The following is a 24,283-nucleotide window of genomic DNA, read 5'->3' on the forward strand; positions in this document are numbered from 1 at the left end:
CCCTCCGACTTCCTGCATCGGTTCCCACCCCCCTGCCATATTAATTTAAACCCTCCCCAACAGCACTAGCAAACCCCCCCCCCCCCCCCCCCCTAAGACATTGGTTCCAGTCCTGCAGACTGTCCGGTTTGTACTGGTCCCACCTCCCCCAGAACTGGTTCCAATGCCCCAGGAACTTGAATCCCTCCCTCTTGCACCATCTCTCGAGCCACGCATTCATCCCATCTATCCTGTCATTCCTACTCTGACTAGCTCGTGGCACTGGTAGCAATTCTGAGGTCCTACCTTTGAGGTCCTACTTTTTAATTTAACTCCTAACTCTCTGAATTCAGCTTGTAGGACCTCATCCCATTTTTTACCTATATCGTTGGTGCCCATGTGCACCACGACAGCTGGCTGTTCACCCCCCCCCCCCCCCCCCAGAATGTCCTGCAGCCACTCCGAGACATCCTTGACCCTTGCACCAGGGAGGCAACATACCATCCTGGAGTCTCGATTGCGTCTGCAGAACCGCCTGTCTATTCCCCTTACAATTGAGTCCCCTATCACTATAGCCCTACCATTCTTCTTCCTGCCCAGCTGCGCAGCAGAGCCAGCCACGGTGCCATGAACCTGGCTGCTGCTGCCTTCCCCTGGTGAGCCATCTCCCTCAACAGTATCCAAAGCGGTATATCTGTTTTGCAGGGAGATGACCGCAGGGGACACCTGCACTGCCTTCCTACTCTTGCTCTGTCTTTTGGTCACCCATTTTCTATCTCCCTCAGTAATTTTCACCTGCAGTGCGACCAACTCAGTGGGCAGCACGGTAGCACAAGTGGATACCACTGTGGCTTCACAGCGCCAGGGTCCCAGGTTCGATTCCCCACTGGGTCACTGTCTGTGCGGTGTCTGCACGTTCTCCCCGTGTCTGCATGGGTTTCCTCCGGGTGCTCCAGTTTCCTCCCACAGTCCAAAGACATGCCGGTTAGGTGGATTGGCCATGATAAATTGCCCTTAGTGATCAAAAAGGTTAGGAGGGGTTATTGGGTTACGGGGATAGGGTGAAAGTGAGGGCTTAAGTGGGTCGGTGCAGACTCAATGGGCCGAATGGCCTCCTTCTGCACAGTATGTTCAATGTTCTAACTCGCTAAACGTGCTATCCACGACGTCCTCAGCATCGCGGATGCTCTAAAGTGAGTCCATCCGCAGCTCCAGAGATATCAAGCGGTCTAACAGTAGCTGCAACTGGACACACTTCTTGCACGTGAAGGAGCCAGGGACAGTGGACGTGTCCCTGAGCTCCCACATCGCACACGAGGAGCATGACACGGGTCTGGGATCTCCTGCCATGTCTTAAACCTTAGGTAAACTTATACAATTACAATTCCAAATAACGAAAGAATAAATAAATAGACAAATGAAAAGAAAAACTACTTACCAGTCACTTACGAGGGATGAAAAGCACCTCCTCCCCACCCTAATCCCTCCACTTTAGCTTGCCCCCCATCTTCTACACACACATACAAGACAGACAAAGAGAGGGGAGGAGAGGGGTGTAAAAATCATAATGAAAGAGATAAAAGTCTTTGTTTCAGATGGTGGTTTTCAGCACACTGCCCTTCAACCCAGGCTTTCCGGATGGGTTTTCTGCTTTCCAGTCTGCAATGGTTTTCACTGTAGCTTCATTCAGGTCTCTGCAGCTTTACATGCACCATTCTTTGTTTTACAGCTTTTACCTCCTCATCGGAGGTAGTAAACCGCATCTCCATTTAGTAATATGGACTGAAACAATTTGTGCTTTCCAGATTTCAACTGTTCTTCTTTACTCTCAGAGGTAGAGGATAACACATTGTTTGATCCATGAACTCCCTATTTTTCGTTACCTGTGTGGTTGCAGAATAACTGTATGATTCTTCATCCACCGTCCTCATTTTCAAAAGGAATTGATCATTGATTATTTCACCTCCTTTGCTGTTTGCTGCCATCACCTTGAAGAGGCACTGTGGGCCTTTAAAAGGAGGTGGGTTAATCAGCTGTTTGCTGGGTGTCATTTCACAGTCATTGCTTTTTAAAAATAAATTTAGAGTACCCAATTCTTCTTTTCCAATTAAGGGGCAATTTAGCATGGCTGATCCACCTGTCCTGCAAATCTTTGGGTTGTGGGGGTGAGACCCGCGCAGACACGGGGAGAATGTGAAAACTCCACACGGACAGTGACCCGGGGCCGGGATCGAGCCCGGTCCTCGGTGCCGTGAGGCAACCATGCTAACCACTGCGTCACCGTGCCAGCCATTTCACATTCATTGCTGTCCTCCTCCTCACTAACTGATGCCATGCTATTATGTAGTTTTTCCTTCAAAACAGGCATGGGGCGGGATTCTCCGATATCGGCGCGATGTCCGCCGACCGGCGCCAAAAATGGCACAAATCAGTCTGGCATCGCGCCGCCCCAAAGGTGCGGAAGTCTCCACATCTTGAGCGGCCGAGCCCTCACCTTGAGGGGCTAGGCCCGCGCCGGCCTGATTTCCACCCCGCCGGCTGGCGGGAAAGGCCTTTGGTGCCCCGCCAGCTGGCGCGAAATTGACTTTGCCGGGCGGCACATGCGCGGGAGCGTCAGCGGCCGCTCACGGCATCCCCGCGCATGCGCAGTGGAGGGGGTCTCTTCGTCCCAAAGGTGGTTCAATCCACGCCGGCTGGCGTGGGTTGACAGCGGCGGGACTTCGGCCCATCGCGGACCGGAGAATCGCCGGGGGATTTCCGCCAACCAACGCGCCGCGATTCCCGCCCCGACGAATCTCCGGTGGCGGAGAATTTGGGACACGGCGGGGGCGGGATTCACGCAGGCCCCCGGCGATTCTCCGAGCCGGTGGGGGGTCGGAGGATCGCGCCCATGTTCTGGAAATATTTGCAGCTGAAGTGGATGGCAATGGGTTTACTGCAAGAGGCTGGAACAAGTTACTTTTAGAAAAGTCCAATTCTCTCTCTTCTTCTGAATTGCTGTCTTCGTTCCTAGCTTTGGAAGAACTACTTGCCCTCTGTTCAAGATCAGTTAGTGACAGGTCTATTTGGTAACAATTGTTTATCATTACTTCATAATCAGAACCAAAATTGAATTCAGAACTCTCGCCTGAATCTTCATCACTGTTATTACTGTTATTGGGACTCTTTTTTTTTTCTTAGGATCACCTTTAGTCTTGGTGTTCTGAGAGTCTTGTGGTCCACTAGATTATATATTTGACAATTGATTTGTGATTAAAGTCTTTCAACATTTCTATCTTTGAGTCATTTAATGCCCAATGAGTTTCTTAATTCCCACCTGCCATGCCACAAGCATCTCATGTGCGATCTGCGGTAGTTCCCTCGGACTCTCTGTAATCATGGGTGAAGCAACAACCTTCACTCCTCCCAAATGATTCTCCAACAGTAAGTCTACTCTGTCCACAGGTAACTTCTTAATCACTGTGACAGCAGGCGGCACGGTGGCTCAGCAGTTAACACTGCTGCCTATGACGCTGAGGACCAGGATTCGATCCCGTCCCTGGGTCACTGTCCGTGTGGAGTTTGCACATTCTCCCTGTGTTTGCGTGGGTTTCGCCCCCACAACCCAAAGATGTGCAGGCTAGGCGGATTGGCCACGATAAATTGCCCCTTAATTGGGAAAAAATAATTGGGTACTCTAAAAAAATGTTTTAAATCACTGCGACAACTACTGGAACTGACACAAAATCGCACTCCAATTGTACTTTATACAATGGAACCAGGATATAATCTCTGCTAATCCCATTCACTAATACCTTAACATTCATTGAACTCTCTGGAGGGAATTTTTCTCCAGTAAAAGTGGGATCTGCACCAGGCACAACTCAGCTGGAAAACCATACCCAGAGAGAGAGTTAGGGGAAGACAGCAAGAGAGACACAGAGAGAACAAACAAAGACAACAAGGGAGAAGGAGAGACAGACTGAAGGAGAGAAATTGAGAGACAAAGATGGAGACAGACAGCAAGAGAGTGACAGAAAGAGATGGAGAGAGCCAGAAAGAGACAGAGAGGGAGAGGAGACAGACAGAGAGAAAGAGACAGAGATAGACACAGAGAGAGAAATAGAGAGGGAGAGGAGATAGAGAGAGATATACAGAGAGAGACAAAGCAAAGAGACATGCACAGAGAGAGGGGGAGAGAGAGACAGAGATTGAGCTGGAGAGAGAAATAGAGAGAGAGATGAATAGAGATAGAGTGAGAGACAGCGTGGGAGAGTGATAGAATGAGAGAGAAAGAAGAAAGAATTGAAGGAGAGAAAGAAGGAGGATGCAAGAGGGAAAAAGGTATGTGGAGAACGAGTACAGGAGAGAGAGATATGGGGAATAAAAAAACAAATGGAGGGAGGAAATGAAATAGAAAGAGAGAAAAACAATGAGAGGCGTGAGAATGAGCTGTGGTTCACATTGAATGTCGTTGTGGCTTCCTCTGACGTGAGCCACAGTCTATAAAATCTCCAGCGGTATTCGGCGGGGGCAGTACAGAAGTGAACAGAACTCTTGACTGCTAGAAAAGCCCCCTCCCCTCTCTCTCCGTCACTCTCTCCGTCTCGCTCTCTCTCTCCCGTAACCTCAAAACGGCCCTACCCTGAGATCCCCAGGCTGAGCTGGCGAATGGCTTTCCTCCGTCACTGGATGGCCCTGTTCCTGCTGACTGCTGCACACGGTGAGAGAGAAAACCTCTTTTTCATTCCTTCATCCTTGACGCTTTCACGTTGCTCCCCTCCGCCCCACCTCTCAATGTCCCCAAGCATCTCGGCTGCCCCCAACCATTCCACTCCCCTGCCCCCAGCTAGCTATGCTCCGTCCACCTGCATGGGCAGAGCCTCCTCAGCGAAGCCTGCGGCAATTCGACTGCAGCGGGCCTCGTGCAGCTGCTGTCCGGCCCGCTCCCAAGAGCCCGGAGGAACAGGAGAGCGACTGATTTCCATCAATCTTTCATCTCTCCTTTTTCCCAACTTGATTTGAACCGCTGAGAACCGAGGTCCGTGTTGGAGGGGGGTTGGGGTTTCCTGCCGGGGCTTGGGGGCTCGTCCAGCACAGCTCAAGGAGTGCGGTGTTGCGGGCATGTGTGTCTGCAAGTGTATTCCTGAGTCTTTGTGTGAGTGTGCAAGTGTGTGCGAGTGTGTCTGTGTGTGTGAGTGAGTCAGTGTGTGTGTGTGAGTGAGTCTGTGCGAGTGTGCCTGTGTGTGTGCCTGTGTGTGTGAGTGAGTCTGTGTGTGTGTGTGAGTGAGTCTGTATGTGTGTGAGTGTGTCTGTGTGTCAGTGAGTCTGTGTGAGTGTGCGTGTGTCTGTGTGTCAGTGAGTCTGTGTGTGTGTGAGTGTGTCTGTGTGTCAGTGAGTCTGTGTGTGTGCCTGTGTGTGTGTGTTGTAGAGGCTGGAGGAGGTCACAAAAGATTTTACTAAAGTTCTGTAACTGTATGAGGGTCGAGCCGGGCACAAGAAGTTCCTTCCGTCAGTCTCTCTTTATCGCTCTCTCTCCACCTTGTAGCCTCCAATACCCGTGCGTCCGCAACTGAGAGGGTAATCGCGGCAGCAGGCGACATGGCCTCACTGCCCTGCCTTGATAGAGACCGGGTCGGGCGAAAGGAAGGATATCGCAAGCTGGCACTCATCTGGTCCTTTGAGAGGACAGGCATGGGCAAGGTGCCCCTCCTGATGATGGGCAGCGATGGCGTTGTGAAGAGGGGTCTGTGCGAGACCAGCCGCAGGACAAGGGTGTCCGGGGAGAAGACCGACGCCGGCAACTACTCCCTCACCGCCCGGGGCTTGCGTTCGACGGATGCTGGTGTCTACTCCTGCGAGGTCAGACATGGGAGCGTGCACCTGGAGAGAGCCGTTGAACTTCATGTGGTGCAAGGTAGGTGAACAACGCCTCCCCTGCCCCTCCTCCCACCCAACAATTCCGAGTCTCCAATATCTGTTACGCCTCCAAGAGGCGCTCCCTCAGTACTGACCGTCTGACAGTGCGGAGCTCCCTCAGTACTGACCCTCTGACAGTGCGGCTCTCCCTCAGTACTGACCCTCTGACAGTGCGGCTCTCCCTCAGTACTGACCCTCTGACAGTGAGGCGCTCCCTCAGTACTGACCCTCTGACAGTGCGGCTCTCCCTCAGTACTGACTCTCAGACAGTGCGGCACTCCCTCAGTACTGACCCTCTGACAGTGCGGCACTCCCTCAGTACTGAGCCTCTGACAGTGCGGCACTCCCTCAGTACTGACCCTCTGACAGTGCGGCACTCCCTCAGTACTGACCCTCTGACAGTGCGGCACTCCCTCAGTACTGACCCACCGACAGTGCGGCACTCCCTCAGTACTGACCCTCTGACAGTGCGGCGCTTCGTCAGTACTGACCCTCTGACAGTGCAGCACTCCCTCAGTACTGATCCTCAGACAGTGCGGCACTCCCTCAGCACTGACCCTCTGACAGTGCAGCACTCCCTCAGTACTGATCCTCAGATAGTGCAGCGATCCCTCAGTACTGACCCTCTGACAGTGCAGCACTCCCTCAGTACTGATCCTCAGACAGTGCAGCACTCCCTCAGTACTGATCCTCAGACAGTGCGACGATCCCTCAGTACTGACCCTCTGACAGTGCGGCTCTCCCTCAGTACTGACCCTCTGACAGTGCGGCGCTCCCTCAGTACTGACCCACCGACAGTGCGACGATCCCTCAGTACTGACCCTCTGACAATGCAGCGCTCCCTCAGTACTGACCCTCTGACAGTGCGGCCCTCCCTCAGTACTGACCCTCTGACAGTGCGGCATTCGCGCAGTACTGACCCTCTGACAATGCAGCGCTCCCTCAGTACTGACCCTCTGACAGTGCAGCACTCCCTCAGTACTGACCCACCGACAGTGCGACGATCCCTCAGTACTGACCCTCTGAAAATGCAGCGCTCCCTCAGTACTGACCCTCTGACAGTGCGGCCCTCCCTCAGTACTGACCCTCTGACAGTGCAGCACTCCCTCAGTACTGACCCTCTGACAGTGCGGCGCTCCCTCAGTACTGACCCTCTGACAGTGCGGCCCTCCCTCAGTACTGACCCTCTGACAATGCAGCGCTCCCTCAGTACTGACCCTCTGACAGTGCGGCCCTCCCTCAGTACTGACCCTCTGACAGTGCGGCACTCCCTCAGTACTGACCCTCTGACAATGCAGCGCTCCCTCAGTACTGACCCTCTGACAGTGCAGCACTCCCTCAGTACTGACCCACCGACAGTGCGACGATCCCTCAGTACTGACCCTCTGACAATGCAGCGCTCCCTCAGTACTGACCCTCTGACAGTGCGGCCCTCCCTCAGTACTGACCCTCTGACAGTGCGGCCCTCCCTCAGTACTGACCCTCTGACAGTGCGGCGATCCCTCAGTACTGACCCTCTGACAGTGCAGCACTCCCTCAGTACTGACCCTCTGACAGTGCGGCTCTCCCTCAGTACTGACCCTCTGACAGTGCGGCGCTCCCTCAGTACTGACCCACCGACAGTGCGACGATCCCTCAGTACTGACCCTCTGACAGTGCGGCTCTCCCTCAGTACTGACCCTCTGACAGTGCGGCGATCCCTCAGTACTGACCCTCTGACAGTGCAGCACTCCCTCAGTACTGACCCTCTGACAGTGCGGCTCTCCCTCAGTACTGACCCTCTGACAGTGCGGCGCTCCCTCAGTACTGACCCACCGACAGTGCGACGCTCCCTCAGTACTGACCCACCGACAGTGCGACGATCCCTCAGTACTGACCCTCTGACAGTGCGGCTCTCCCTCAGTACTGACCCTCTGACAGTGCGGCGATCCCTCAGTACTGACCCTCTGACAGTGCAGCACTCCCTCAGTACTGACCCTCTGACAGTGCGGCTCTCCCTCAGTACTGACCCTCTGACAGTGCGGCGCTCCCTCAGTACTGACCCACCGACAGTGCGACGCTCCCTCAGTACTGACCCACCGACAGTGCGACGATCCCTCAGTACTGACCCTCTGACAGTGCGGCTCTCCCTCAGTACTGACCCTCTGACAGTGCGGCGATCCCTCAGTACTGACCCTCTGACAGTGCAGCGCTCCCTCAGTACTGACCCTCTGACAGTGCGGCCCTCCCTCAGTACTGACCCTCTGACAGTGCGGCACTCCCTCAGTACTGACCCTCTGACAATGCAGCGCTCCCTCAGTACTGACCCTCTGACAGTGCAGCACTCCCTCAGTACTGACCCACCGACAGTGCGACGATCCCTCAGTACTGACCCTCTGACAATGCAGCGCTCCCTCAGTACTGACCCTCTGACAGTGCGGCCCTCCCTCAGTACTGACCCTCTGACAGTGCGGCCCTCCCTCAGTACTGACCCTCTGACAGTGCAGCACTCCCTCAGTACTGACCCTCTGACAGTGCGGCTCTCCCTCAGTACTGACCCTCTGACAGTGCGGCGCTCCCTCAGTACTGACCCACCGACAGTGCGACGATCCCTCAGTACTGACCCTCTGACAGTGCGGCTCTCCCTCAGTACTGACCCTCTGACAGTGCGGCGATCCCTCAGTACTGACCCTCTGACAGTGCAGCACTCCCTCAGTACTGACCCTCTGACAGTGCGGCTCTCCCTCAGTACTGACCCTCTGACAGTGCGGCGCTCCCTCAGTACTGACCCACCGACAGTGCGACGATCCCTCAGTACTGACCCTCTGACAATGCAGCGCTCCCTCAGTACTGACCCTCTGACAGTGCAGCACTCCCTCAGTACTGACCCACCGACAGTGCGACGATCCCTCAGTATTGACCCTCTGACAATGCAGCCCTCCCTCAGTACTGACACTCTGACAGTGCAGTATTCCCTCAGTACTGACCCACCGACAGTGCGGCGATCCCTCAGTACTGACCCACCGACAGTGCGGCTCTCCCTCAGTACTGACCCACCGACAGTGCGGCGATCCCTCAGTACTGATCCTCTGACAGTGCGGCGATCCCTCAGTACTGATCCTCTGACAGTACGGCACTCCCTCAGTACTGACTCTCAGACAGTGCAGCACTCCCTCAGTACTGACCCTCTGACAGTGCGGCACTCCCTCAGTACTGACCCTCTGACAGTGCGGCACTCCCTCAGTACTGACCCACCGACAGTGCGGCACTCCCTCAGTACTGACCCTCTGACAGTGCGGCGCTCCCTCAGTACTGACCCTCTGACAGTGCAGCACTCCCTCAGTACTGATCCTCAGACAGTGCGGCACTCCCTCAGCACTGACCCTCTGACAGTGCAGCACTCCCTCAGTACTGATCCTCAGACAGTGTGGCGATCCCTCAGTACTGACCCTCTGACAGTGCAGCACTCCCTCAGTACTGATCCTCAGACAGTGCAGCACTCCCTCAGTACTGATCCTCAGACAGTGCGACGATCCCTCAGTACTGATCCTCAGACAGTGCGGCTCTCCCTCAGTACTGACCCTCTGACAGTGCGGCGCTCCCTCAGTACTGACCCTCTGACAGTGCGGCCCTCCCTCAGTACTGACCCTCTGACAATGCAGCGCTCCCTCAGTACTGACCCTCTGACAGTGCGGCCCTCCCTCGTACTGACCCTCTGACAGTGCGGCACTCCCTCAGTACTGACCCTCTGACAATGCAGCGCTCCCTCAGTACTGACCCTCTGACAGTGCAGCACTCCCTCAGTACTGACCCACCGACAGTGCGACGATCCCTCAGTACTGACCCTCTGACAATGCAGCGCTCCCTCAGTACTGACCCTCTGACAGTGCGGCCCTCCCTCAGTACTGACCCTCTGACAGTGCGGCCCTCCCTCAGTACTGACCCTCTGACAGTGCGGCGATCCCTCAGTACTGACCCTCTGACAGTGCAGCACTCCCTCAGTACTGACCCTCTGACAGTGCGGCTCTCCCTCAGTACTGACCCTCTGACAGTGCGGCGCTCCCTCAGTACTGACCCACCGACAGTGCGACGATCCCTCAGTACTGACCCTCTGACAATGCAGCGCTCCCTCAGTACTGACCCTCTGACAGTGCAGCACTCCCTCAGTACTGACCCACCGACAGTGCGACGATCCCTCAGTACTGACCCTCTGACAATGCAGCCCTCCCTCAGTACTGACACTCTGACAGTGCAGCATTCCCTCAGTACTGACTCTCTGACAGTGCAGCATTCCCTCAGTACTGACACTCTGACAGTGCGGCACTCTCTCAGTACTGACCCACCGACAGTGCGGTTCTCCCTCTGCTGATCCTCCAACAGTGCGGCCCTCCCATCAGTACTGACCCTCTGACAGTGCGGCGATTCCTCAGTACTGACACTCAGACAGTGCAGCACTCCCTCAGTACTGACCCTCTGACAGTGCAGCACTCCCTCAGTACTGACCCACCGACAGTGCAGCACTCCCTCAGTACTGACCCTCTGACAGTGCAGCACTCCCTCAGTACTGACCCTCCGACAGTGCAGCACTCCCTCAGTACTGACCCTCTGACAGTGCAGCACTCCCTCAGTACTGACCCTCTGACAGTGCAGCACTCCCTCAGTACTGACCCTCCGACAGTGCAGCACTCCCTCAGTACTGACCCTCTGACAGTGCGGCACTCCCTCAGTACATACCCTCTGACAGTGCAGCACTCCCTCAGTACTGACCCACCGACAGTGCAGCACTTCCACAGTACTGACCCTCCGATCGTGCGGCGCTCCCTCAGTTCTAACCCTCCGGTAGTGCCGCGGTCCCTCAGTACTGACCCTCCGACAGTGCAGTGCTCTCTCAATACTGACCCTCCAACAGTATGGTGTTCCCTCAGTACTGATCCTTCAATTGTGCGGCGCTCTCTCAGTGCTGACCCTCGGACAGTGCGTCGCTCTCTCAGTGCTGACCCTCGGACAGTGCGCAGCTCTCTCAGTGCTGACCCTCGGACAGTGCGCAGCTCTCTCAGTGCTGACCCTCGGACAGTGCGTCGCTCTCTCAGTGCTGACCCTCGGACAGTGCGTCGCTCTCTCAGTGCTGACCCTCGGACAGTGCGTCGCTCTCTCAGTGCTGACCCTCGGACAGTGCGCAGCTCTCTCAGTGCTGACCCTCGGACAGTGCGCAGCTCTCTCAGTGCTGACCCTCGGACAGTGCGCAGCTCTCTCAGTGCTGACCCTCGGACAGTGCGTCGCTCTCTCAGTGCTGACCCTCGGACAGTGCGCAGCTCTCTCAGTGCTGACCCTCGGACAGTGCGCAGCTCTCTCAGTGCTGACCCTCGGACAGTGCGTCGCTCTCTCAGTGCTGACCCTCGGACAGTGCGCAGCTCTCTCAGTGCTGACCCTCGGACAGTGCGTCGCTCTCTCAGTGCTGACCCTCGGACAGTGCGTCGCTCTCTCAGTGCTGACCCTCGGACAGTGCGCAGCTCTCTCAGTGCTGACCCTCTGACAGTGCAGCGCTCTCTCAGTACTGAGATTCCGTCAGTGCAGCGCTCCCTCAGTACTGGCCACCCAGAGTGCAGCACTGCCTCAGTACTGGCCCTGGGAATGTGTCACCCTGTGATGGTGAATTTTCCGTTATTAGGGTTCGTGGGTGCTGATTGTTCTCTGGGAGGCTTGCGAAGGGTTGTGAGAGACACTCATCACTTCTGCGTGGGATGTTCCTTGCTTGCCTCTTTATCTGACTCCCTCCATCAGGGCAGCGGGCGAGTCATGCAGAAATCGCAGGCTGTCAATGGAGCTGATCATGAGGCATCTCTCCCATTCTCCCTCCCACGCCATCACTGAATTGTCTCATTATAATCTCGCTCTCTCTCTCCCTCCTCCGCCCTCCACACAGTGACGACCGAAGCAGTAGGACTCCCACTGGAGGGCAGCAAGCTCAACCTCCTCTGTGAGATGGTGGAGCCTCTGAAGGGGGCTCGTTACTCTTGGAGCAGAGGAGGGAACATGGCGATGCCCACAGGACAGCGTGTCTGGACCGGGGACAGTGGGAGGAGGCTGCACTTCGCGACCCTCGAACCGGAGGACCAGGGAGATTGGGAATGCCACGTTACCTTTGAAATGCTGAGCATCAGTGCTCACTATGAGCTGAGAGTCCTTGGTGAGTTTCACAGGCTCTTGTACCCTTCACAGGAGAGAGCTTTACCCTGTATCTAACCCCGTGCTGTACCTGTCCTGGGAATGTTTGATGGGGACAGTGTAGAGGGAGCTTTACTCTGTATCTAACCCCGTGCTGTACCTGTCCTGGGAGTGTTTGATGGGGACAGTGTAGAGGGAGCTTTACTCTGTATCTAACCCTGCGTTGTACCTGTCCTGGGAGTGTTTGATGGGGACAGTGTAGAGGGAGCTTTACTCTGTATCTAACCCCGTGCTGTACCTGTCCTGGGAGTGTTTGATGAGGACAGTGTAGAAGGAGCTTTTCTCTGTATCTAACCCCGTGCTGTCCCTGTCCTGGGAGTGTTTGATGGGGACAGTGTAGAGGGAGCTTTACTCTGTATCTAACCCCGTGCTGTACCTGTCCTGGGAGTGTTTGATGGGGACAGTGTAGAAGGAGCTTTATTCTGTATCTAACCCCGTGCTGTCCCTGTCCTGGGAGTGTTTGATGGGGACAGTGTAGAGGGAGCTTTACTCTGTATCTAACCCCGTGCTGTACCTGTCCTGGGAGTGTTTGATTGGGACAGTGTAGAGGGAGCTTTACTCTGTATCTAACCCCATGCTGTACCTGTCCTGGGAGTGTTTGATGGGGACAGTGTAGAGGGAGCTTTACTCTGTATCTAACCCCATGCTGTACCTGTCCTGGGAGTGTTTGATGGGGACAGTGTCGAGGGAGCTTTACTCTGTATCTAACCTCGTGCTGTCCCTGTCCTGGGAGTGTTTGATGAGGACAGTGTAGAGGGAGATTTATTCTGTATCTAATTCCATGCTGGACCTGTCCTGGGAGTGTTTGATTGGTACAGTGTAGAGGGAGCTTTACTCTATATCTAACCCCATGCTGTACCTGTCCTGGGAGTGTTTGATGGGGACAGTGTAGAGGGCGCTTTACTATGTATCTAACCCCGTGCTGTACCTGTCCTGGGAGTGTTTGATGGGGACAGTGTAGAGGGAGCTTTACTATGTATCTAACCGTGTGCTGTACCTGCCTTGGGAGTGTCTGATGGGGACAGTGTAGAGGGAGCTTTACTCTGTATCTAATTCCATGCTGTACCTGTTTTAGGAGTGACCACCTGTTTTAATGTCTGTAACACATTCCAGAAGTGCACCTGTCTCAGCTCATTGACTGCTGAAGCCTTTGTCAATGTCTTGGTTACCTCCAAACACAATTATTACCCCCAATCCTCGTGCAGGTGGTCCACATGCCCGGCTCCATTACCTTCAGTTCATCTAAAATTCTGACTCCCCAATTCCCTTCCCGTCCTCATTTCAAATCCCTCCTCCTCTCTCCCATCCCATTCCATCCTCCAGTCCGACAAACCTCCCTATCCCTGGAACCTCCTCCAGCACGACAACCCTCCCTATCCCTGGAACCTCCTCCAGCACGACAACTCTCCCTATCCCTGGAACCTCCGCCAGTACGACAACCCTCCCTATATCTGTAACCTACTCCAATCCCTGCACCCCTCCCTATCTCTGTAACGTCCTCTGCATCTCTCCATCTCCAACCTCTCCCCAGAATCCATCACTCCTCAATTGACCTCCTTCAGCTTTAAAGTTCCATCCCCATCCTCACTGTCTCTCTGTCTTTCTCTCCCTCTGTCTTTCTCTTTCTCTTTGTCTATTTCTCTCTGTCTGTCTTTCTCTGTATCCTATCTCTCTCTTTATCTCTGTCTCTCTCTCTCTGTCTCTCTGTGATGCGCCCATCAATTCACACGAAACCAGGAGTAGAAGTAAACTGTGGCATTAATCAGCTAGAACAGTGCCTGCCTGCGACTGATCTGTTAGTGGGAGCTGCCTACAGGTTGACTGCTCTTTATACCTCCCCTCAAGGGGTGGAGCCGGGGGCGGAGCCCACACAGGCCCAACATGCTACATCATAGGTAATACCTTACAATGGTCCATAGGTGGAGCCCACATGGGCAACAGCGTAATACAGATATGTACATGGTGAATTGTTACAGCAATACATTCACCACACTCTGTATCTGTCTCTCTCTTGCTCTCTATCTCTTTGTCTCTCTCTCTCTCTTTGTCTCTCTCTCTCTTTGTCTCTCTCTTTTTCTCTCTGTCTCTCTCTCCCTCTCTGATCTGTCTGTCTCTCTCTCTGTTTCTCTCTCTGCTCTCTCTCTGTCTCTATCTCTGTCTCTCTCTGTGTCTCTATCTCTGTGTCTCTCTCTGTTTCTATCTTTGTCTCTCTCTCTTTGTCTTTCTCTCTGTCTTTCTCTGTCACTCTCTCTTTCTCTCTCTTTATCTCTCTCTTTGCTCTCTCTCCCTCTGTCTCTCGCTATCTCTCTCTCTCTATCTCTGTCTCTCTCCCGCTGTCTCCCTCTCTTTGTCTTTCTCTCTCTGTGGGCCGGATTCTTCGGTCCCCCACAAGATCGCCATGGACGGGACCGGGAACATGTAAAGATCGTCGGCAGGCAGCTCGGCTACAAAGTCCCGCCCTTTGTCCCACTCTCTCTCTCTCTCTGTCCCTTTAAAATGCTCCCTGGGCCGACCTCTGTGACCCAAGTTGTTGGTTGCCTGTTCCTAATATCTCCCCACGGGGCAATCGATATCACAGAATTTACAGTGTACAAGGAGGCCATTCGGCCCATCGAGTCTGCACCTGCCCTTGGAAAGAGCACCCCACTTAAGCCCGCGCCTCCAACCTATCCCAGTAACCCCACCCAACCTTTTTGGACACTAAGGGCAATTTATCATGGCCAGTCCATCTATCCTGCACATCTTTTGACTGTGGGAGGGAATCGGAGCACCCGGAGGAAACCCATGCAGACATGGGGAGATAATGTACAGACTCCGCACCGACAGTGACCCAAGCCGGAATTGAACCTGGGATCCTGGAGCTGTGAAGCAACTGTGCTAACCACTGTGCTACCATGCTGCCCACCATCGATAGTATACCATTGTCGCGTGACTCGCAGTCAATCGAATATTCTTTGTTGCTTTGAAGTTCGTCCTCTGGATGAATCATTGAATCATTAATTTTCCCTGAACCTCACACCTCTCCATTCCCTTCCCCCTTCTTAGGTTTCCTCCGCTCTCCGCGGGATGTCCCTACCCTCTACGCCAGGCCGGATTCCAGTGCCACCCTCTTCCTCGCTCTCATGCCTGAGGTACCGTGCCAGCCACAGAGCTGCGGCTGGCTGAGGGGCCAGGGGCAGGATGCCCAGCCGGTGGGGAACGGCAGCGACCGGGCCCAGACGGAACGTCGCCCGGGGTCCCTGTCACTCACCCTTACGCCTGCTCTGGCCTCGGACCGCGGCTTCTTCACCGGGTACGTCAACGTGTCGGGGCACTGGATAGAGAGGATCGTTCGCTTGGAGTTAGTCGAGGGTAAGTCCTAGAATCTGGCACAACGGAAAATTGGAGTGGGGGTGGTGAAATGACATCTCACGACGGTGGGGGGGGGCGGTGTTGAGGGGGGCATGGTGGTGGGGGAAATCATTTTGGAGTGCAATGAGAGACAGGAACAATTTACATCGCTGGGAGAGAGTTGGCTGGCTAAAATGCAGTGGGACAAATCAAAGAGTGCCAAATTTCAGGGGGACAACTATTTACACTGCTCGGAGAGGGTTGGCTGGCTAAAATGCAGTGGGACAAATCGAAGAGTGCCAAATTTCAGAGCGAGCTACAATTTACTCAGCTGGTGAAGCAGCTGCTGATTGGTTGAGAAGCTGATTTGTGATTAGTTGAATGCCCACCCCCGGGAAAACGATTCCCCCCCCCCCCCCATCCAAGTCAAGATTTTCCTCATTAAATTAATTTAATTCAAACAGCGCAATGCAGGGGTTGGGGCTCCGCGTGTGAATATATTTAGCACCTGGCACATGTGAGTAAGCCACATTGCGGGAACAACTGGTCATATTAAATTTGGTGAGTGTGGTCAATTCCAAATTTGTGCAATTTTTTGCACACTCGGTGTTGCTTGGTAAGTGCTGTCCAATCACGGAATCACAGTCCAAAACCCCCCTGGGGGGGGGGGCGGGGGACAGAATTCTTCATGGCAACGCCAGACCAATCAGCATTGACTTGACAACTGGTTGGCCACCCCGCCCACATTCTTTGAAATCTGTCATTCTTGCATCTGGTCCTTTTCACTCAGCAATACTCAGCTCCGCACGATCGAGCGATCGCTTGGCTCCGTGGGTTGGGATTTCCTACCCCCAATGGGGCAGTGGCGACTCCTTTACTGAGTCAATGCCAGGCAGATATTGCTTCATCACAGAGGAGAACCCCATCCACCAGTCGTAGGTAGAGGTCGGCTTGGTGCAATAACACATTTGTACCACCGGGTGGTGGTGCATCCCCACGGCCCTTCACCATGCATTGAACCATAACCCTTGGCCCTGGAACTTGACATGGCAGATATGGGAGGACATAGTGGGGGAGTGTTGGCCTGTGGGGAGGCCATGCCCTTGGGTCTACCTGAGCCTTTTTGTGACCCTGGGATTGGGCCAGTCAAATAATGGGAGTATCTTGGGAACTTGCTATTCCTCCATACCCACACCTCCCCACCCTCCAATTAAACTGGCATTATAGGAGTACAGAAAGATTCAGAAGAGTCCATGTTTGGCCCCCAAGATGTGTGGGAAAATGTTAGGCTTGGTCAAGGAATTAGGCTGAAGGAACGTCTAAACTGAGAGTGAGGGGTGGGGAGATTCACGGAGAGAATTCCAGAGCTTAGGACCAGCCACCCCAAGCAGCTGAAGGCACGGTGGCCATTGGTGGAAAAGCTGGAATTGGGGGAATGTAGCGATCTCGGTGGGTTAGAGGAGGTTACAGAGATAGAGAGGGCTTTTTGGTCTGGAGGAGGTTACAGAGGTTGGGGAGGCTGCAGGGACTTGTGGAGGTTACAGCGGGGCCTCTGGTCTGTCAGAGTTCAATTGCCATAGACGAAGCATGGCTGCAGGTCAGTTAGAGTGGAATTGCTGGGTGCAACAGAAGTTCTTTGGTGGCCCACTCATGGATGCTCGTTCTGTGCCCCCCCCCCCCCCCTCTCCAGTGGTGGCGAGTCAGCTGGGACCTGTGCTTGTTGGATCCTCGCTGAGCATCAACGTCAGCATGGGATACGCAGCCGGGGTCGATTCGGTGGAGTGGCAACACGAGAACGGCAGCGAGGGTCAGGTGGGGAGGTCGTTTCGGGAGGAGGGCAGGGGCCTGTACATCCCTCAGGTGACAGCAGCCCACGCTGGCAACTGGACATGCACCCTCTACTGGCACGGGGAGCTTGTCGGAGAAACCAGCTACCTCCTGGAGATCACTGGTAAGTCTTAGACCCTGAGGGTTTATGGACAGTGCAGAAGGAGCTTTAATCTGTATCTAAACCTGTGCTGTACCTGTCCTGGGAGTGTTTGATGGGGACAGCGTAGAGGGAGCTTTACTCTGTATCTAACCCTGTGCTGTACCTGTCCTGGGAGTGTTTGATGGGGACAGTGTAGAGGGAGCTTTACTCTGTATCTGACTCCGTGCTGTACCTGTCCTGGGAGTGTTTGATGGGGACAGTGTGGAGGGAGCTTTACTCTGTATCTCACCCCGTGCTGTACCTGTCCTGGGAGTGTTTGATGGGGACAGTGTAGAGGGAGCTTTACTCTGTATCTAACCCCGTGCTGTACCTGTCCTGGGAGTGTTTGATGGGGACAGTGCAGAGGGAGTTTTATTCTGTATCTAACCCCGTGCTGTTCCTGTCCTGGGGGTGTTTAATGGGGACGGGGTCAGTATAGACTGAGTTTTACTCTGTTTCTAACCCCGTGCTGTACCTTTTCTGGGAGTGTTTGATGGGGACAGTGTAGAGGGAGCTTTATTCAGTATCTAACTCCGTGCTGTACCTGTCCTGGGAGTGTTTGATGGGGACAGTGTGGAGGGAGCTTTACTCTGTATCTCACCCCGTGCTGTACCTGTCCTGGGAGTGTTTGATGGGGACAGTGTAGAGGGAGCTTAACTCTGTATCTAACCCCGTGCTGTACCTGTCGTGGGAGTGTTTGATGGGGACAGTGTAGAGGGAGTTTTATTCTGTATCTAACCCCGTGCTGTTCCTGTCCTGGGAGTGTTTAATGGGGACGGGGTCAGTATAGACGGAGTTTTACTCTGTATCTAACCCCGTGCTGTACCTTTTCAGGGAGTGTTTGATGGGGACAGTGTAGAGGGAGCTTTACTCTGCATCTAACCCCGTGCTGTACCTGTCCTGGGAGTGTTTGATGGGGACAGTGTGGAGGGAGCTTTACTCTGTATCTAACTCCGTGTTGTACCAGTCCTGGGAGTGTTTGATGGGGACAGTGTAGAGGGAGCTTTACTCTGTATCTAACCCCGTGCTGTACCTGTCCTGGGAGTGTTTGATGGGGACAGTGTGGAGGGAGCTTTACTCTGTATCTCACACCGTGCTGTACCTGTCCTGGGAGTGTTTGATGGCGACAGTGTGGAGGGAGCTTTACTCTGTATCTAACTCCGTGCTGTACCTGTCCTGGGAGTGTTTGATGGGGACAGTGTAGAGGGAGCTTTACTCTGTATCTCACCCCGTGCTGTACCTGTCCTGGGAGTGTTTGATGGGGACAGTGTGGAGGGAGCTTTACTCTGTATCTCACCCCGTGCTGTACCTGTCCTGGGAGTGTTTGATGGGGACAGTGTAGAGGGAGCTTTACTCTGTATCTAACCCCGTGCTGTACCTGTCGTGGGAGTGTTTGATGGGGACAGTGTAGAGGGAGTTTTATTCTGTATCTAACCCCGTGCTGTTCCTGTCCTGGGAGTGTTTAATGGGGACGGGGTCAGTATAGATGGAGTTTTACACTGTATCTAACCCCGTGCTGTACCTTTTCAGGGAGTGTTTGATGGGGACAGTGTAGAGGGAGCTTTATTCAGTATCTAACCCTGTGCTGTACTTGTCCTGGGAGTGTTTGATGGGGACAGGGTCAGTATAGACGGAGTTTTACTCTGTATCTAACCCCGTGCTGACCTGTCCTGGGAGTGTTTGATGGGGACAGTGTAGAGGGAGCTTTACTCAGTATCTAACCCTGTGCTGTACTTGTCCTGGGAGTGTTTGATGGGGACAGTGTAGAGGGAGCTTTACTCTGTATCTAACCCTGTGCTGTACCTGTCCTGGGAGTGTTTGATGGGGACAGTGTAGAGGGAGCTTTACTCTGTATCTAACCCTGTGCTGTACCTGTCCTGGGAGTGTTTGATGGGGACAGTGTGGAGGGAGCTTTACTCTGTATCTAACCCCATGCTGTCCCTGTCCTGGGAGTGTTTGATGGGGACAGTGTAGAGGGAGCTTTACTCTGTATCTAACCACGTGCTGTACCTGTCCTGGGAGGGTTTGATGTGGACAGTGTAGGGGGAGCTTTACTCGGTATCTAACCGTGTGCTGTACTTGTCCTGGGAGTGTTTGATGGGGACAGTGTAGAGGGAGCTTTACTCTGTATCTAACCCCGTGCTGTACCTATCCCGGGAGTGTTTGAGGGGACAGTGTCGAGGGAGCTTTACTCTGTATCTAACCCCGTGCTGTATCTGTCCTGGGAGTGTTTGATGGGGACAGTGTAGAGGGAGCTTTATTCTGTATCTAACCCTGTGCTGTACCTGTCCTGGGAGTGTTGGATGGGGACAGTGTAGAGGGAGCTTTACTCTGTATCTAACCCCGTACTGTACCTGTCCTGGGAGTGTTTGATGGGGACAGTGTAGAGGGAGCTTTACTCTGTTTCTAACCCCGTGCTGTACCTGTCCTGGGAGTGTTTGATGGGGACAGTGTAGATGGAGCTTTACTCTGTATCTAACCCCGTGCTGTACCTGTTCTGGGAGTGTTTGATGGGGACAGCGTAGAGGGAGCTTTACTCTGTATCTAGCCGTGTGCTGTACTTGTCCTGGGAGTGTTTGATGGGGACAGTGTAGAGGGAGCTTTACTCTGTATCTAACCCCGTGCTGTACCTATCCCGGGAGTGTTTGATGGGGACGGTGTCGAGGGAGCTTTACTCTGTATCTAACCCCGTGCTGTACCTGTCCTGGGAGTATTTGATGGGGACAGTGTAGAGGGAGCTTTACTCTGTATCTAACACCGTGCTGTACCTGTCCTGGGAGTATTTGATGGGGACAGTGTAGAGGGAGATTTACTCTGTATCTAACCCCGTGCTGTACCTATCCTGGGAGTGTTTGATGGGGACAGTGTAGAGGGAGCTTTACTCTGTATCTAACCCCGTGCTGTCCCTGTCCTGTGAGTGTTTGATGGGGACAGTGTAGAGGGAGCTTTACTCTGTATCTAACCCCGTGCTGTACCTGTCCTGGGAGTGTTTGATGGGGACAGTGTAGAGGGAGCATTACTCTGTATCTAACCCCGTGCTGTACCTGTCCTGTGAGTGTTTGATGGGGACAGTGTAGAGGGAGCTTTACTCTGTGTCTAACCCCGTGCTGTACCTGTCCTGGGAGTGTTTGATGGGGACAGTGTAGAGGGAGCTTTACTCTGTATCTAACCCCGTGCTGTACCTGTCCTGGGAGTGTTTGATGGGGACAGTGTAGAGGGAGCTTTACTCTGTGTCTAACCCCGTGCTGTACCTGTCCTGGGAGTGTTTGATGGGGACAGTGTTGAGGGAGCTTTACTCTCTATCTAACCCCATGCTGTACCTGTCCTGGGAGTGTTTGATGGGGACAGCGTAGAGGGAGCTTTACTCTGTATCTAGCCCCGTGCTGTACCTGTCCTGGGAGTGTTTGATGGGGACAGTGTAGAGGGAGCTTTACTCTGTATCTAGCCCCGTGCTGTACCTGTCCTGGGAGTGTTTGATGGGGACAGTGTAGAGGGAGCTTTACTCTGTATCTAACCCCGTGCTGTACCTGTCGTGGGAGTGTTTGATGGGGACAGTGTAGAGGGAGTTTTATTCTGTATCTAACCCCGTGCTGTTCCTGTCCTGGGAGTGTTTAATGGGGACGGGGTCAGTATAGACGGAGTTTTACTGTAGAGGGAGCTTTACTCTGTATCTAACTGTGAGCTCCTGTGCCGAGTAAATGAAGCTTCTTGAGTCAGTGTACGATAACAAATGTGGAATTAGCTTCACTGCGTATCAAAGGCCGATAACTGGGTCACCAGATTTTGCTGACATCTTGATGAGGTGGGGATTCTCTCGTGTACGCTCACAGTGCTACAGGTGGACTTGCTTTGAGCAGCGCACCCCTGGCGATCCTCCTTGTCTCTGGTGGGCACCTGAATCCATGTTTGCCATATTGCTGACCTTTGCCAGTGACTTCTTCACACAGGAGATGTCCATTCGGCCCCTCTGCTGCACGCCACCCTCCTTCTGTATCCCGTATTCACCTCCCGCACCCCCATCTCCTTCTGTCCCTGACCCCCTCATGTCTTAATCCAGCTCCTTCTCCTACTTTAAGTTCCACATTCTAAGTGTGCTGTAACCGAGGGATACGGAGACCAGAACTGTGCATGGTGCTCCGAGTGTGGGTCTAACCGAGGGATATGGAGACTGGAACTTTGAACGGTGCTCCCAGTGTGGTCTAACCGAGGGATACGGAGACCAGAACTGTGCACAGTGCTCCGAGTGTGGGTCTAACCGAGGGATATGGAGACTGGAACTTTGAACGGTGCTCCCAGTGTGGTCTAACCGAGGGATACGGAGAGAAGAAGTGAACACAGTGCTCCAAGTGTGCTATAGCAAATGGCCCAGGGGTGGGGTGGGGGTGGAGGGTGGCTTAAATTGTACTACCGGTGGTTTGTAGCCTGCATTAAAATGGCCGAAATTTGCATCCTTTTTCAGCTTTGGATTACCAGGCGGCCGAGGCTGCCCCCTCGTCTCGCCGGATCACCCTGGTGGTGGTCTTGAGTTTGCTGCTCGTGTTTATCGTGGGCGCCTCCTTGATCATCTTCAGGAAATTCACGGTGCGTACCCACTCTCGGCCTTCCAACTAAGGTGGAGCCCCTGAGGCACTTGGGGACGACGCTGGGCAATTAGCGAAGGTGCAGTGCGTGCAGCCAATGCTGTTTAGCGCAGAGACTTCAGAGTGCCTCACTCCCTCCGCGGGCAGGTGCGAGGCTGGGGTGGAGAAAGAGGGGGGGGGTTGTGGAGGGACGTGGGGGGGACGGTGGAGGGGAGTTGTCTGGAGTAGATTTTCACAGGATGTGGGACCTCCCAGTATTTGCCATCACTTTGGGACTGGGGAGGAGGGGAGAGGGATGAGGTGAGGGAGGGGGGTGGGGGAGGGAGGGGATATGGGGGAAGACGAGAGGAGTAAGGTGAGGGAGGAAGGGGGAGAGGTTATGGGGAGGAGGGAGGAAGGAGAAGGGAGGGGGTGGAGGGGGAGAGGATATGAGGGCGGGGAGAGGAGGGAGGGGGAGAGGATATGGGAAAAGTGTAAGGTGAGGGAGGAGGGGGTGAGGATATGAGAGAGGGGTTGAGGAGGAGGACGGGAGGAGGGCAGGGTGGAAGAGGAGAGGATATGGGAGAGGGGAGGAGGGGACGGGAGTGAAGGAGAAATTATTTTCTCTGTGTTGACCGTTCCCCCATTTTCGTTCTGTTTCTCCCTCAGTCCCAGCGACGGAACTTTCCAGCACTGGACGTCACCCTGACGTCAGTTGAGGCCTCGGTGAAGAAAGTGTAAAAGCTGTGGGGGTTTCTCCCCAGAACCGTCATTGGCTTGCCTGCTCGATGGCCAAGGTCAGAGTCCAGCCACTCGCAAGATGGATGCCGGAGGACTGGGGGTGAAGGGGTCTCCAAGGGCGACGTTAATTCCCTTTGCTCCCCCTGAAACCTATCACCCCTCACCCACCCACCACTGCCCTGATCCTGGGACCCCCATGATGGGGGTCGGAGGGCGCCGCAGGAAACCCTGTCACCGTTGACGCCCCCTTAGTAATGGCTGCCATTAGCAGTGGCCTCCCTATACTGGGCGGCCTCCTTAGCAAGGGCATCCCCCCCTCTGTGCGAACACCTCGGCCCCTGCAGGCCAAGCCAACATCCCGCTGACCGGCACCCGCACTTTATTGAGCATCTTGCCCCAGCCGATGAGTGACCTTCCCGTCCTGTCCCCCTCCGAAGGAATCAGAGATGGAGGGCGGTGTTGCCACCCACCCCCACACCACCAACCCCGTTGCTCCCAGAAACTAATGTGAGATCCACCTCCCATCCACTCCCTAAAACTCCAGAACCACAGCATTACTGACGGGAAGGAGCAAAACTGCCCACACACTGACGATGAAGAGATAATATATCGCATATTTAACCCCTTGTAATTAAATGTTTTCTAATAAAGCTTTGAATAAACTTGAAATCCATCGTCCTTTATTGGGGATGTCCGGACTTGGCCAATGTCTGTCATTCTCCCTCTCTCAGGGAGATATCTGTACACTGACAGGTTTCTCAGGGAGATATCTGTACACTGACTGGTGTCTCTCAGTCCCCTCTCTCTCAGGGAGATATCTGTACACTGACTGGTGTCTCACAGTCCTCTCTCTCTCAGGGAGATATCTGTACACTGACTGGTGTCTCTCAGTCCCCTCACTCTCAGGGAGATATCTGTACACTGACTGGTGTCTCACAGTCCTCTCTCTCTCAGGGAGATATCTGTACACTGACTGGTGTCTCTCAGTCCCCTCTCTCTCAGGGAGATATCTGCACACTGACTGGTGTCTCTCAGTTCCCTCTCTCTCTCAGGGAGATATCTGTACACTGACTGGTGTCTCTCAGTCCCCCCTCTCTCTCAGGGATATATCTGTACACTGACTGGTGTCTCTCAGGGAGATATCTGTATACTGACTGTTGTCTCTCAGTTCTCTCTCTCTCTCAGGGAGATATCTGTACACTGACTGGTGTCTCTCAGTCCTCTCTCTCTCAGGGAGATATCTGTACACTGACTGGTGTCTCTCAGTCCCCTCTCTCTCTCGGGGATATATCTGTACACTGACTGGTGTCTCTCAGTTCTCTCTCTCTCTCAGGGAGATATCTCTACACTGACTGTTGTCTCTCAGTTCTCTCTCTCTCTCAGGGAGATATCTGTACACTAACTGGTGTCTCTCAGTCCTCCCTCTCACTCAGGGAGATATCTGTACACTGACTGGTGTGTCTCAATCCCCCCCCCCCCCCCCCCCCCCCTCTCTCAGGGAGATATCTGTACGCTGACTGGTGTCTCTCAGTCCCCCCTCTCTCTCAGGGAGATATCTGTACACTGACTGGTGTCTCTCAGTCCCCCCTCTCTCTCAAGGAGA

At 54.1% G+C, this 24,283-nt stretch overlaps 1 protein-coding gene across 1 annotated transcript; it reads left to right on the top strand.

Moving 5' to 3' along the window:
- Positions 1-4,493: 4,493 nt before the first annotated feature.
- LOC140392382 (uncharacterized) lies at positions 4,494-23,341 on the top strand. Its single transcript, XM_072477674.1, has 7 exons — positions 4,494-4,681; positions 5,507-5,875; positions 11,780-12,043; positions 15,127-15,432; positions 17,102-17,362; positions 21,840-21,961; positions 22,609-23,341. The coding sequence occupies exons 1-7, from the start codon at positions 4,630-4,632 to the stop codon at positions 22,678-22,680; spliced, it is 1,446 nt and encodes a 481-aa protein (XP_072333775.1). The 5' UTR covers positions 4,494-4,629; the 3' UTR covers positions 22,681-23,341.
- The last annotated feature ends 942 nt before the right edge of the window (positions 23,342-24,283 follow it).

This window comes from Scyliorhinus torazame, chromosome 16, assembly GCF_047496885.1.
Source record: "Scyliorhinus torazame isolate Kashiwa2021f chromosome 16, sScyTor2.1, whole genome shotgun sequence".
NCBI lineage: Eukaryota > Metazoa > Chordata > Chondrichthyes > Carcharhiniformes > Scyliorhinidae > Scyliorhinus > Scyliorhinus torazame.

Bases quoted from the DNA above. Each gene is read 5' to 3' on its own strand.
- LOC140392382 (XM_072477674.1), top strand. From the start codon at position 4,630: ATGGCTTTCCTCCGTCACTGGATGGCCCTGTTCCTGCTGACTGCTGCA. The intron at 4,682-5,506 runs GTGAGAGAGAAA...TCCACCTTGTAG, and splicing joins CCTGCTGACTGCTGCACACG to CCTCCAATACCCGTGCGTCC. The intron at 12,044-15,126 runs GTGAGTTTCACA...CCCCCTTCTTAG, and splicing joins CTATGAGCTGAGAGTCCTTG to GTTTCCTCCGCTCTCCGCGG.